Source organism: Agelaius phoeniceus, chromosome 2 (assembly GCF_051311805.1).
Source record: "Agelaius phoeniceus isolate bAgePho1 chromosome 2, bAgePho1.hap1, whole genome shotgun sequence".
Classification (NCBI taxonomy): Eukaryota; Metazoa; Chordata; class Aves; order Passeriformes; family Icteridae; genus Agelaius; species Agelaius phoeniceus.
Window position 1 is genome coordinate 42,217,027 of NC_135266.1, and position 13,991 is coordinate 42,231,017.

The 13,991-nt window shown below is 49.2% G+C and overlaps 1 protein-coding gene across 1 annotated transcript; it reads left to right on the top strand.

The window, feature by feature from the left end:
* Positions 1–10,524: 10,524 nt before the first annotated feature.
* SOX21 (SRY-box transcription factor 21) lies at positions 10,525–13,900 on the top strand. The gene has a single exon (XM_077173558.1). It carries the CDS (start codon positions 11,616–11,618, stop codon positions 12,459–12,461), a length of 846 nt encoding a protein of 281 aa, XP_077029673.1. The 5' UTR covers positions 10,525–11,615; the 3' UTR covers positions 12,462–13,900.
* Positions 13,901–13,991: the final 91 nt, after the last annotated feature.

Genomic DNA, 13,991 nt, shown 5'->3' on the forward strand with positions numbered 1-13,991 from the left:
AGTTCACACCCAGCTATTTACATCTCTATGTTAGGATCCAGGATCATGTAAACAAGAGAGAAATCATGTTTAAATTAAATCTACTTAGATTCCTCACCAGAGAAAACAGGGAGTAAGATACATGGATAAGAAAAGTGACATTTTCTTGTATAATCTTATCTCTAAATAACCCTACAGATCAAGTACCCACTGAATTATTTCTGATTTGTTGTTGGAATAATCACAATGTGCACAAATACACTAAGAATAAACTTTGAGCGTGTTTTTTATTGTTAGACTTCTCACATCCCAGATTCCCCATCATGTTCAGTCCTGTGTAGATAGTTATAGTAATGATCTTTTATTAACTTGGCTGAAATAACTGCCATGACTCTCAATGATGACACTAGTGCTTAGGTATTTGTATGTCTAAGCACTTACATAAGTAATCATATCACAATGTCAAATTATTGTACTTATTATTTTGCAAATGCTACAACTGCCACCTCCTGTTAAACACAAAAAGAAAAAGAAAGAGCAAAAGAAAAAGAAGAAGAATGTCAGAGTGCCTGAAGGATTCCTTCCAGTTTTTATTGTTTTGATTTAAACTCTCTGTGCTGTGAGCCAAAATAAACTCATTGCACCTACTCTTTGAGGTGAAACTCTCCTATTAAACTCACCTTTGCCTATAAGAAGATCCAAACATCCACAAGCATAGCTGTGTTTGAGGGAATTGTACATACAGCAGGGAGAGAGAACTTTTGCACTTTTCTGAAGGCAAAGGACATTATACTTTCAGTCTTTCCAGCAATGGTAGGAACTGAAAGTTCCACAGTCTCCTCATCATTAAGATAACCAGTCATGCCATTTATAGGGAGAGAGGAAAAGGGTCTGGCAACAAAGCAGTTTCATGAACTGGCTTTTTACCGGGGAAGGCTTGAACTTAACAGTGAAGTCATGAAAGACAGTTTGGACAATTTACTGCCTGCCTCCAGTGAACCTGGGAGGCAGCTCAGGAGAGCCCATGTACTTCAGCAGGCTTTCAGTGAAGTCTTTAAAGAAAGTATACTTTTTGTATTTACTATGTCCAAGATCACGGGGGTTTTTTTAAGGCAAACAAGTAAAGTATTTCTTGTTTTCTACCTAACACACACATAGCACTTGGGGGGAAAAATACAGTAATCTTATTCTAGAAAATCCAGATATTAATGCTGATGGATTGTATGAATGTGTTTTATGTTTTGCTGGCCCATATGATGACCAGAATTAAAAAAGGACAGCAGTTTCGCTTTTTCCATGAGACAACATTTCTCTTCTTTTTAGCTGGCTGGGGTCATAGCTTGTGTTTGTGATTTCATGGACTATGTTTTAAAGTATGGCTCTTCTGAAACATAGCAGCTTTTTTGATGTTTTTAACAGAGTCACTATTCCAAATGAAGCAAAAGAAAGCACATGGTGTTTTGTTGGTCAAATACAAGAACTGCTATTGCTTTGTTGTACAGCAATATTATCAAATCTAATAAGTACATCTGCAACATCTGCAACATTTTTATAGGATCACAGCAAGGGAAGATTGTTCATTAATTCTTTTTTTTTTTTCCTTGGCATTTAACAACTTTGTTAAATTACATTTCAAAAGACAGGCTTAACACATGCTTTACTAAAAGTTCTTTGGGTGAAAAGAAGAGGTAGAATATCTTGTGGTTAAGATATTGAAGTATAGAATGGTTTAGGTTGGAAGGGGCCTTAAAGCTAATCTAGTTCCAATTCCACTGCCATGGGCAAGAATGCCACCCATAGATCAGGGCCCCAAAGACATGCTTCTGGTGTCTCTGTGATATGACAAAAGAAAGGTATGGCACTCCTGACCAATTTAGCAAAAGACTGTGTCTAGGCCATCCAGAAGATCTCATTTTAGGTCTCATCATCTCCAGTTGGTTTTGTTACACACAGGCTACATGCACAGGAGCAAGTCCTTGTGAGATAAAATACATCACAACACATCAACACCATTGGAACTGCCACTCATCCTATATTCTTATGGTGTTTGTGACATGGTTTGTACATATTTTTCTCCTCTGAAGGATCTTTTCCAGTTACTTTCCTTCTTTTATCCCAAGGTTGCCATGAACATAGGCACTGAGCATTGAGGAGCTACATGGTCATGTTCACATACCAGCTTGCTTCATGGGAACTTGTTCAGGTAACTCCTAGTGCAGCAGGACTGGGCTTCATTTGGAAAATGGAGTAAAGACCCAGATGAATCCAAGAAAATTGAACTTTATATAGTCTTTGTTCTAACCATTGTTTAACCATCCTACTTGGAAAACAGTTGAAGCATTAAAAAACTGGAGGGGGCGAAAAAGAAACAATACAACAATCTGTTTCTATCATAAGGAATAAATGTGCTTTGGGCTGATTCCATTCAGACTGTACAGATATTTTCAAGGAATTTAGGGCAAAAAATCCCATTGAATCTCCTTGAGGGAATTAAAATCAATGGAACTTAGGCACTCTAATATTTTGAAAGATCTGCACTTAATTCTTCTTGTGTCTTTTAGAAGTTCCAAGTTTCAATTATTTACTTTCTGGACAAATGAATACTTTTTGGCATGACCTTCTTCATACTCTATAAACAACATCTGATAATATGTAAGGGAAAGTTGTCAAGAGAATTGAAAACCAAAAGAACAACTTCTGGAAATTTTGATTTTATTTTACCCACTGAAATGAAAAGGCATCTCCAGGAATGCTGCAAAACTTCTTGCTCTTTTTAAGTCTGTTGCTTCTTGTATGTTCTGCTCTCTTATTCTTTCTACAGATTCAGTCATAAAAGTCAGATTTTTCAATAACACTAACAAAAACCACCTTTCTCTTTTATATCACTAATAATAAACATCCTCACATGGGAGAATATTATGGAAGAAATTAAAATGTCTGTAAAGGATTACAAACGTCTCTGCATATTACTAGCAAAGATACTCTAAACAAATTTTACATACCAAGAGTCAAATTTGTCACTGATTTAGTACACCATTGACAACTTTTTGCCAATGCTATCGATCAGTGACAACCTTTCCTTTTTTCATGCAATCTAAATAACTTGCATTGACATTTCATATAAATTATAATACAATAAATGATAAAACTATTATAAAATATTCCAATGGTGGATCTAGAGAATGCAGTTGGAAGGGAAACTCATACAGAAATGGTGCAGAAGATTTACTTTCAGCAGAGCTTTGAAGCACAATAGAAAGGTGATAAATTGTGGGGGGCAAATAGCAAAGTCATGTTGGAAACAGGACTTCCCACAGACAGTGATAAAATTGTGCTAAGAAGAAAGAGGAGGCCAGAACCAACTAAACCAGATAGTAAAACAGAACATTTCTTCAGCATGTCCTGGGAAACATGCTCACATATGATCATTTTGGCAATGCTCATTTAGGGGAGGAGCACACATGTGGGTAGGAGAGGAACAGCGAGTTTGTGGGCTGTGAACCAGCAGGATGTGCGGGCTCTGAAGAGTGGAAAGGACTACATGAAGAACTAAGTTAAAACTGATTCTTCCCATGTCAAATATCCATACAAAGAGAGGCAGAAGAAAACTCCTGTCCTAGGGCTTTGTCACTCTTGACAAGTTAGTCTCACTAACTGTATTAACTTGGCTGTTTTAACTCACTTGTTTTAAACATCCTTCATCCTTCTCCAGGCAGAGGCAGGCTCTGCATATCTATACTCACTGTTTGAAGCATGTTTTTTTTTCCCAGGATTTAACTGGAATTCACATCTTAAGCTCATTACCTCTTCTTTATCCCCACAAACACAATTTAATTCTCTCATCTTTGCATTTAAATTTTATACCCCTAAAGAGCAGTTCTTTCTCCTCTCCAGCTCAAGTAACAACACTGCTTTCAATCTTCACTTGTGTATCAGTATATGCAGCACATTTTTAGACCTCTGATCAAACTTGCTGCATTCTGTCCACTAATTCCACATTTTTCTTGAAGTCTAGCACTGCACAATATACTCCACAGAAGCCTTCATGATGCTGACAAAATAAAAGATCTCAGTCTTTCAAAACTATCAGTAGTAGTAGTGTTTGCTTAGTAGGAGATGATTATACACACCTGAGAAGGGTTTAAAGAGACAAGTTATTAAAAAATAATAGATTACTTTTTTAAATGAGAGAAAAATCTAAATTTGGAGATGAAAAAATAGTCTAACAATTATTATTATTGAAACTGCACACTTAAGTGAGGAAAATAAAAAAAAAAGAAAAAAAAAAAAAACCAATGAGGCAACGTTTACCACAATAAGATTTAACTATTCAACAGACTTTGGAAAATTAGAATAATTTCTGTTCAATGTCCATGCCAAGGGAAGCCAGTATATATCCTACTGTGGACAACGAGAAGTTTATGGTGAGGATGTAAGGCCTAGCAAAATCCCAAAAGCTGTGTTAAGAATGCAGGCCAAGCAACCATGAATTCACTGGTCCTTGGGTTTTGACTATCTCTGCCTATGGTCACCAAACTCCCACAAAGTGCAGCTACTCCTTATCAATGTGACACTAATTCAGAGGCAGAAACTCCTTTTCTATCCTCTGCTAGAAAAAATCATTCTGAAGCATCTAGAACAAGTGGATGCAAAAAGTGGAATGGTCAATGGTCACCTGTCTGAATCAAGAACACTAAACAGAATCTATTTTGTGCTATTGGTATCTAGCTGATTTAGGTTGAGCTGGAGTCTTTGCAAACCACGCTCCTGAGAGAAGATGAAGAGAATCTGGTGATTTGGGCTCATCTGAAACTGCTCCTCAATGGAAACCAAAACATGGTGAGTGAGCACAGTGAAGAGATTTGCTTGGAAAGCTGTGGTACCACTGATCTGAGCTAAAAATGCAGGTGCAGATACTAATGCAGGTAGGGTGTGTAGGGGTAGGCATCCTCTGTGTTTAACTTATCTGATCACTAGAACTGGCTTGTGTCCATTAACTTTGAACTTTCCTGAGTGACATTTTGCTTCCTCCTAGTGAATGGAATGCAGAAACTGCCCATTCTTGCAAACAGATAAACAAGACACTGGCCATAAAGAAATAAAAGCCGTGAGCTGAAATCCAAGATATATATATTCTTTCCATTATGGGCCTCCCTTCCCTTCTTATTTGTAGTCAATTAAGAAGTCATAATAATCAGAAGGCAAACAGCAAAGATTTATGCTTAACTCGTCTTCAGAGGGGAATGGGCCAAATTCTGATCTTCTTTCTAGCCTCCTTACAAATCCTGAAATGCCTGTCAAAGGTTTCCAAACCACAGTCTTATCCAGTGACATCTAAGACCTTGTTTTAAAAATTGCATAGATGTTTTTGGGACCTGTCTGGCACCGATGACTGGCAAAACAACCTTTTGTGTTTTACGGTTATGAATCAAACTAGACTGGGCATTGAAATGTATTAATTCCAGGAAAAAAATCCTCCATGACTGCTGGACAGCCCTAAGAAGTCAAATGAGATGATTGTTGTCACTGTAAAATGTTGATTGAATTTAAATGTAGAAGTCTTCAGAGATGATATATATAAAGAAGCTTGTAGTAGATGACACCAAAAATCAAGGCTTGCCTCTCCTAACAGGGAACTATAAAATTATACAAGCAGTGATACCACAATGATAATGTGAATTTCTTTGGAAAAAGGAAGCATGAGCACTGTTCAGTCTTTGAAGAAAACTTTGAGGCAACTGCCTAAACAGGGCAACCTGGACTCTAGAGACAGCAGTCTCCATCCATATGAGCTCTGATTTCATCACGTGAAGCAGGGAAAGCTTACACATCTGAGTTACTTGATGAGCTTTCAGTAGTTCCATGTGCTGGAAAGGTATTTAGCTGGCCTTTCTGGAGCATCTAAGCCTGTCCAGGAACTCTGCCAGGAGACTAATTCTCACCTTCACTTCCCAGACAGGGACTAGCATGTAACCACACAACATCATCCCTTTTTTTTGGTTCTAAGACTTCCTTGGCTGTGGTTCTGATCATTCTTCCCAGGCAGCTAACAGGATTAAGAAGCAGCAAAAAATTTACTCCTTAAAGTACATGAAAATATCTTGCCATACAAATGGAGTGCATGCAGATTAGAAAAACATTATAGAGTCTCTTAGCAAGTTCAAATAGGCTGAATTTTAACGTTTTCTTTACTTCCAAAAGTAGTAAGGACCCCGTCACCACCTTCTGATCAGAACTGCTATCAATGGTTGTGTGAGATCTAGCTCTGGTGCTCCTGCAAGAGCAGCCCCAGTGGCCTGAAGCACAGAGACATAAATTGGGCTTTGCTTTTAAAATAACACACATTAAGTCACAGAACATATTCAACCCTTACCGAAATCATAACATTTAATTTTCAAAAAAAAGTACAGGACTTCTCTTTGCTTCCCAAATGAGTAAAAACTTCATTAATTCTCTTCTACCTTAAAATAGCAAACGAAATGAACCAACGTTTTTATTATAAAAAGTTTACTCTCCAGCTGAGCATTTGAGTGCCAAGTTCAATCCAGAATCACACTTTCACAGCCAAATTAGAAACTATAAACTTAGAAACCAGTGTTTTATGATAGAATCCTTTGCCAGGCACTTCACTAGAGCTTGGGCTACCAGCTGCTCTAATAATAAGTGAATGTTATTGAAAAATAATAATACCGAGCATTTGGAAGCACTCTGTAAAAGCAAATGAATGAGTTTAGCGCATTATGCACAATAAAGAGCTCACGGGGTAAAACTCCCTTTCTCTCTACAGGTGTACTGGACTACACAAGAGGAAAAAGACTTAGGAGTGCTCACAAACCTGCCAAGCTCCATAGAAGCAGAACGATCAGCCTGCCAACCTGTTGGTGTGCTTAAGATTCCAGCCTGCCCAGCAACTTGGGACAGCTGAAAGTGACGTGGAATCGGTGACTGATACCCTACACGAAGAAAAATGTCAGCTTTCAAAGTTGGGGGATGGAAACGCTTCAGTGCACAAAGGGAGCCGTGAAAACGCGATGTGGCTCTGCCAATGCAGGGGAGCGCTGGGGCTGCCGAGCCCGTGAATCAGCTCTTCAGTCGGGAGGCACGGCGAGGCGGAGATCGCTATCGGGATAACCACTGTTCTTCAACTTCTTTTTATCTCTTTGATTCGCTACCTGATTGTTAGGCTCAAATAAAAATTAGGAGGAAATGAGCTTGCTTCCTTGACACTCACTTCAAACTCGGCTTTAAAAAACACGAGAGATTAGATGTTTGGTAAGAATATGAGAAATCGGACAATATTTGGAGTGAGGTGTAGTTACATCTACTGTTAAGCAAGCCGGCAGAATTAACACATGGTTATCGAGAAGATAGTCGAACTCCCTCTTTAATATTTTTTAAAGCGCTCTCATCTTGCTTGATGGAGCACAGCACTGCATTCTGGAAAGCATTGTTTAGCCTCCGTGCGATAATGCATCTGCTCGTATTTTTGTTCCCCCCCCCCCATTATCATCCCTCCCCTCCACCTCCCTCCGGTAGCAGAAGGAAAGATCGCGCCCTTGAATTTGCATGCGTCAGGAACTGACAGGTCAAAGGCAAGTAAATCACATTATACACGACTGTATTGTTATTGTATCGATAACAACACATTATCAGAACAATTAACACACTCGCACAACTACGCGGAGATCACAGCAGCGGTTTAACAAAAATCCAGATAAGTAACTAAACTCCGATAAAGCCTTCCCTTTCTGTGCTTGGGGATTTGAAGGCTCTCCGAGAGAGTGTCTGTGCCTCTGCGTTTGTGTGTGTCTGTGTGTGTGTCTGTGCGTGCAGGCAGCCGCTCCGCACCGCGGCCGCGGAAATCCCCGCGGGGAGAGCAGCCTCAGCCTCCTCCCCCGCGCCGCGGCTGCCTCGAACCGGGGGAGACCTGGGACCCTCCGGTCGTTCCTAACACGAGTCCAACCTTGCTCCAAGCGGAACTGATAAGAGTTCCCATCACTTGGAAATGTCTTGAAAGCAGATTACCAGGAAAAGGCAGACCCCCTGTAACTACCAGCATCGCTGAAATAACCACGGGTGGTTGTTTCAGTAGTCAGTGGTTGCCGCAAACCTTAGGAGAGGGGAGGGGGAAAGCTCTATGAAAAAGAGACCTTCGAATAAAGTATTTCATCTGCGACTAGAAAAATACACTTCAGTCAGTACTGAGCCATTCATAGATTTCAGCCTGTGAAAGAGTCGTGTACAATAATTTATGACCAATAAATTCTATTACCGTTTTCACTATTTGGTGGACTGAACGTAATCAGAAACGTGCACAGATGAACGCAATGAGTTTGCAAACGGTGACATTTTTAGAAGACAGTCCATGAGTCGAGGCATCTTCTCTGCTGGAACTTAACCAAGTGCTTCTTTTCAAGACCAGTTTACCTGTACGCGACTCTGCGAGCTGGTGGTTGTGCTGTTCTCAGACAGACAGCGACCACTGATCCCGGGAACCTCCCCGAGCCCCATGCCGTCACCCGCGGCCCTTCCCCACGTGGATTCCATGGCACAGGTGCCCGCCCTGCCTGCACACCGCTTTGCCACTCGGACAGACCCAGAGCAGCACGGAGTGACCCACGGGGCAGGGGTCGGGCTGCGGGCACCGTCCGTGCAGGAGCTGTCAGACAGGGCTCACCCATGTGCCCGCCCTGAGTGCTTCACGCGGTTCTGTCGCGACACGGGGCCATCGCCATCCTCCACCCTGAGGAGAGCGCACCCTGCTCTCGCATCGACGGGCTCGGGGTCACAGGGAGAGGGGTCCTGAGGGAAGCAGTAGGGGAGGGAAGAGCGGGGAAAGAGCCTCGCTGGAACCTAGCCCACTCCGCTCTCCGGGGGCGCTGGCGGGAGCGGGGCCGGGAGCCTTCGGGAGCCGGGGGTGCCACTGGTGGTGGCATCAGTGAGTCGCTGCTGCTTGTCCCTCCCCGCTCTCCCTCCCCGCCCCGATCACACTCCAGTAGATGTTACTGATTCTCACCCTGCTCATGGCTGCGGCCGGGAATGTATGAACCATGCACTTGCCTTCCCCTGAGCTGACTTAATCCGGGCGCGATCCCGCCGGCACCGTGCGAAGGGAAGTCGATCAAGCCGGCATCCGATCTGTGCGGAGAGAGACAGGACAGGGGATGAGTCCTTAAATGTCAAACACAATAACGCTACATGTGATCGAGAGATGTAGGAAAGAGTTTCCCTACACAAACGGCGGGGGGGGGGGGGGGGGGGGGGGGGGAATATACGCAATTGGAAATATTGTCTGTTCATCCCAAAAGGGGAATGCGCTGGCCCCTGGGGTGATAACCTGATCTCCAGGGCAGAGTTACTGGCGCCGGGATCAGCCCCTCTTTTCACTTTCGAAAAACCCCATTTCCCCGCCAACCCTGTACACCAGCCAGCGCCGGTAGATATCTTAATCTCTCCGTTTTGACAACCGACAGGTACTTTTTTTTTCCACTAAAAAAAAAACTGGATTGTAGGAGGTCAAGCGTTGTCAAGGTGGCTTCGGAGATCGAGAGAATTACGTTAAAGCAGTAGTATATGGGTCATAAAACACGAAACGGGAGAAGACGCTATTTACAGAGGAGCTGCTCGGTATTTTACAGGGCACTCTGGCCGTGACAGGCTGCCTCGGGAACCGGGCGGTCTCACCGTCGGGGAAAGCGCCGGGAACCACCCTCCGGTGGAAGGCCGGCGACGGATTCTCTCCAAACATCCCGCCCGCGAAGCAGCTGCGGGTGGCGGTGGCGGGCAGAGGTGCGGTGCGGCGGCAAGGAAGGTGCGAAGCCCAGCGGCTGGAGCGGGGCACCGAGACCAGCGGGAAGATGGAGCGGGCTCCGCGGCGAGGAACCCGGACGAGACGGCAGCGGGCGGCGTGACAAAGGAATCCCTGAGGCGAGCGGACATCACTCCCCCCGCGGGACGTCCCACCGGGTTCGGTGCTGCTCCCGGAGGGGCTGTGACCCCACGCGTCCATCGCACTCGGGGAGCCCGGTTCCGGCTTTTCCATAAAAGGGCGGCGGAGCCGTCCCGGGCAAAACCTAGCCTGATGGCAGCACGGGAAAGAGTTAATAGTTTATTGGAGTCGGCGCTTCCACATACCAGAGGGGTAAGTCAAAACCGACCCGCCGGAGCACAAACAAGGCGAGCAAGTTCACCCTGACTGACAGGAGGTGAAGAACACTGTCGGACAGCTCGGGCTGGGGGCACCGTGAAGCGGCGTCCCGAGCGGCCAGGAAAAGACACGTGGATGTTTTTGCGGTGCCCGCTACCCGCACCCGGGGACGCTTTCCAGGGCTGCAGCCGCTCCCCCGCGGCAGACCCGGCCCGGGCCGGGAAAGCCCCGAGCACCCCAAACACTCCGCATGCGCCGCCCGACCCCGACCCCGCCCCGCCGGGCCCGCCGAAGGGGCGTGGCGAGACGCGGCCCCGCCCCTCCCGACGGGGGCTCCGCCCCCGCCCCGCCGGCGGCGCGCAGGCCGCGTGCGGGCATATAGGGCGGCGCGCGGCGCGGGGGCACGCGGGGCGCGCGCGTTGCCTGAGGCGGCGCCGACGGGGCGAGAGGAGGGGGCGGCCGCGCCGGCTGCGAGCCCCCGCCGCCCGCCGTGCAGCCCGGCCGGCGGCCCGCCGGGCGCGGACCGCCGAGGATTTTAATTAGGTGTGTCCCCCGCCTCCGCCGCCTCCTCCTCCTCCCTCCGCCCCTCGCCGCTCCCGCCCGCCCCGCCGCCCCTCAGAGTCGGCGGCCAAGAAAACCCAGGGAGACCTGGCGGCTGCCGGAGAAGGGGGAGCCGCGCGGCAGGCGGAGCGCCCCGTATCCCGCCGAAACTTGGTGGAGTTTGTCCGGCGGCGCGAACCAGGAGGCCCGCGGCGCCCGGCGGCCGCTTGCGAACGGCGCCCGGCGAGTATGAGCGAGGAGCGGGCTGCCAGCCGCGCCCTCCCGGGCAGAGCGGGGTGGCTGTGAGCGGGGCGGCCCGCGCCCCCTGGGGCCCGAGCCGCCGCGGACCCCGTCCCGCCCGGCCCCGCAGCGCGCCGCGGCGGGCTGCCCTCCGAGCTCCGCGGGCGGCGATGGCACCGGGCAGGCTCTGACCGCCGCCCCGTCCAGGGCTTGCCGCCGCACCGGAGACTGCCGAGCGGCATCGCGTCCGCAGCGAAGCGAGGACACTCACGCCCCACGCCGCTCGCCTGCTGCCGGATCCTGCCCTCGCCGTCGAGACTTCTCTGCGGTCCCGTCTGGACTCCGGCCGCCGTCGCCTGCGGGGTGTTCTGAGGAAGAGCCGTGGACCGGAGATCGGCGGTGCAGAGAGAAGCTCCGAGGCCCAGACGGGGAACGGAGGCCGTCCCGCCCGAGCCGCCCGCCGCAGCGCCCTGACGGGGAGGCGCCGCCGCCGCTCGGCAGCGCCCCGCGCCCGGAGCGGGGCCACCGGGTGCCGCCGCCCCGCACCCGCGGGAGTCCGTGCCGCCGCGCCTGGGCACCCGCCGAGATTGCTTTTGGAGGAGCGGACCGCGGTGGGGGCGAGGAGGAGGAGGAGGCGGGAGACAACCCCGGAGTAGGCGGCCGCCAGTGCGGGGCGGGCGGCAGCTCGCCGGGGCGGCGGGGGGACACCATGTCCAAGCCGGTGGATCACGTCAAGAGGCCGATGAACGCCTTCATGGTGTGGTCGCGGGCGCAGCGACGAAAGATGGCCCAGGAAAACCCCAAGATGCACAACTCGGAGATCAGCAAGCGCTTGGGCGCCGAGTGGAAGCTGCTGACTGAATCGGAGAAGCGGCCCTTCATCGACGAGGCCAAGCGGCTGCGGGCCATGCACATGAAGGAGCACCCCGACTACAAGTACCGACCGCGGCGGAAGCCCAAGACGCTGCTCAAGAAGGACAAGTTCGCCTTCCCCGTGCCCTACGGGCTGGGCGGCGTGGCGGACCACGAGCACCCGCACGGGCTGAAGGCGGGCGGGCTGCATGCCGGCGCGGCCGGCGGGCTGGTGCCCGAGTCGCTCCTGGCCAACCCCGAGAAAGCGGCAGCCGCCGCCGCCGCTGCCGCCGCTCGCGTCTTCTTCCCCCAGTCGGCCGCCGCCGCTGCCGCCGCCGCCGCCGCGGCCGCCGCCAGCAGCCCCTATTCCCTGCTGGACTTGGGCTCCAAAATGGCCGAGATCTCATCCTCCTCCTCTTCCTCGGGCTCCGGGTTGCCCTACGCCTCCTCGCTGGGCTACCCCGGCGCCGGCGGGGCGGGCGCCTTCCATGGGGCCGCCGCTGCTGCCGCCGCCGCCGCCGCCGCCGCCGGGGGGCACACGCACTCGCACCCGTCGCCCGGTAACCCGGGCTACATGATCCCCTGCAACTGCAGCGCCTGGCCCGGCCCGGGGCTGCAGCCGCCGCTGGCCTACATCCTCCTGCCGGGCATGGGCAAGCCCCAGCTGGACCCTTATCCCGCAGCCTACGCCGCGGCCCTATGACCCGCGGCCGGAGGATGCCCGCGCAGAGCTCCGGTGCCCGCCTGGATGGCTGCCGGCGCATACGTGCGGACGGGGAGCGGGGCGAGTCACCGCCGGGACCGCGGAGGGTGACCGGGGCAGGCGATGGGGGAGCGCCGGGGCGGTGGCCGACCTGTTGCGCGTCTCCTGCTCGCTGCCCCGGGTAGAGCTTGTGTGTGTTGCATGCGGTCTGTGCAGATAGCCCAGCTGAAACAGAAGAGAAAAAGAGAGGAAAGAAAAGAAAAAGAAGAAAAAAAGAAAATAACCTATCCGTCCTGCCCCCCAGAGTGTGTGTTCGGGACAGACACGGGGTGTAGCACCCGTCCGCCGCTCCGGCGTTCCCTTCCCTGGCTCCTCCGCCCCGCGCGGTGCTCGCTCAGAACAGTCCCGCTGTAGCATCCCGCCACCGAGAGGAGAGACAGGGGTAGCTGGGGGGTAGTGAGGCCCCGGCTCGGCACGGCAGTGCCAGGTGCGGCCCCGGGAAGGGACAGGGTGGCTCTGTCCTTGGTTCGTAGCCCCTCGTGGGATCCACGCGAAGAAGGATGTCGGCGGTGTGGGATGCTGCCCGTCCCGCGTGGTTTTCTACCCTCCGCTGCTACGGGATGCTGAGAAGCGCGGGTCACGATTTCCATAGGATAAGACGCGTGACTCGGACCCCGTGTGTCTCCCCCCTCCCCTCCACTAATTAAGTCTCACCCTCAGACTGTAAATTTGTATATCTCTGTGGAAATGTTAGGTCTCGGATGGAAAACTCTGTTAGTTACTTCGCCCACGGTCGATTCAGTTTTAACCTGAAAAAAAGGAAAAAAAAAAAAAGGAATGCCTTTCAAAGGGAATAAAAATATTGCGAGACTGCTCAAGGATCGCAATATTATCTAAGGTTAAATCAGACTTTTTTGTCTGAGTGATAATTATCTATTTATTATTTAGCTGAACTGAAACAGAGCTTTGCTTTGACAGAAGAGTATTCTCATTTAAAAGAAAGCCCGTCTCCCCCACCAACATGAAGTGTTTCATATGTGTTTTGGAGTACTCTACCTGTTTAGCTTATTTTAGAGCGACTGCAATTCAATTGCAAATGGCGTTTAAAAAAAAAAAAGAAAGAAAAAGTTTAGAGAAAAAATCCTTCATCAGTTTAGAGTTCTTTTTTTGGTTTACTTTTGTAATGTGTATATTTTGACTAATGTTTGTGAATGAAGCTGGCTAACATGTATTTAGTTTCATTTTGGCTTTATGTAATATAAAGTGAAAAAAAAAGATTAAGTAATGGTTTTAACATTTACGTGTAAATGGTTTTCTTGTGTGATCTTCTAATTTAAATTAGACGTCTAAACTATATCTGTAAATTAGATTCCGACTACCACTCTGTTCATTTTTGAACAAAGAGTTTAAATAAAGCCTGAAGCAGGGAAAAGAGAAAATCCTCTATTTCTTGTTGAATTGCTAACAAGATTTTTATCTGAATTGCCCTTACGTGCCTGGTCCAGGTGAGGTGTAAGGTATCCTCTAAAG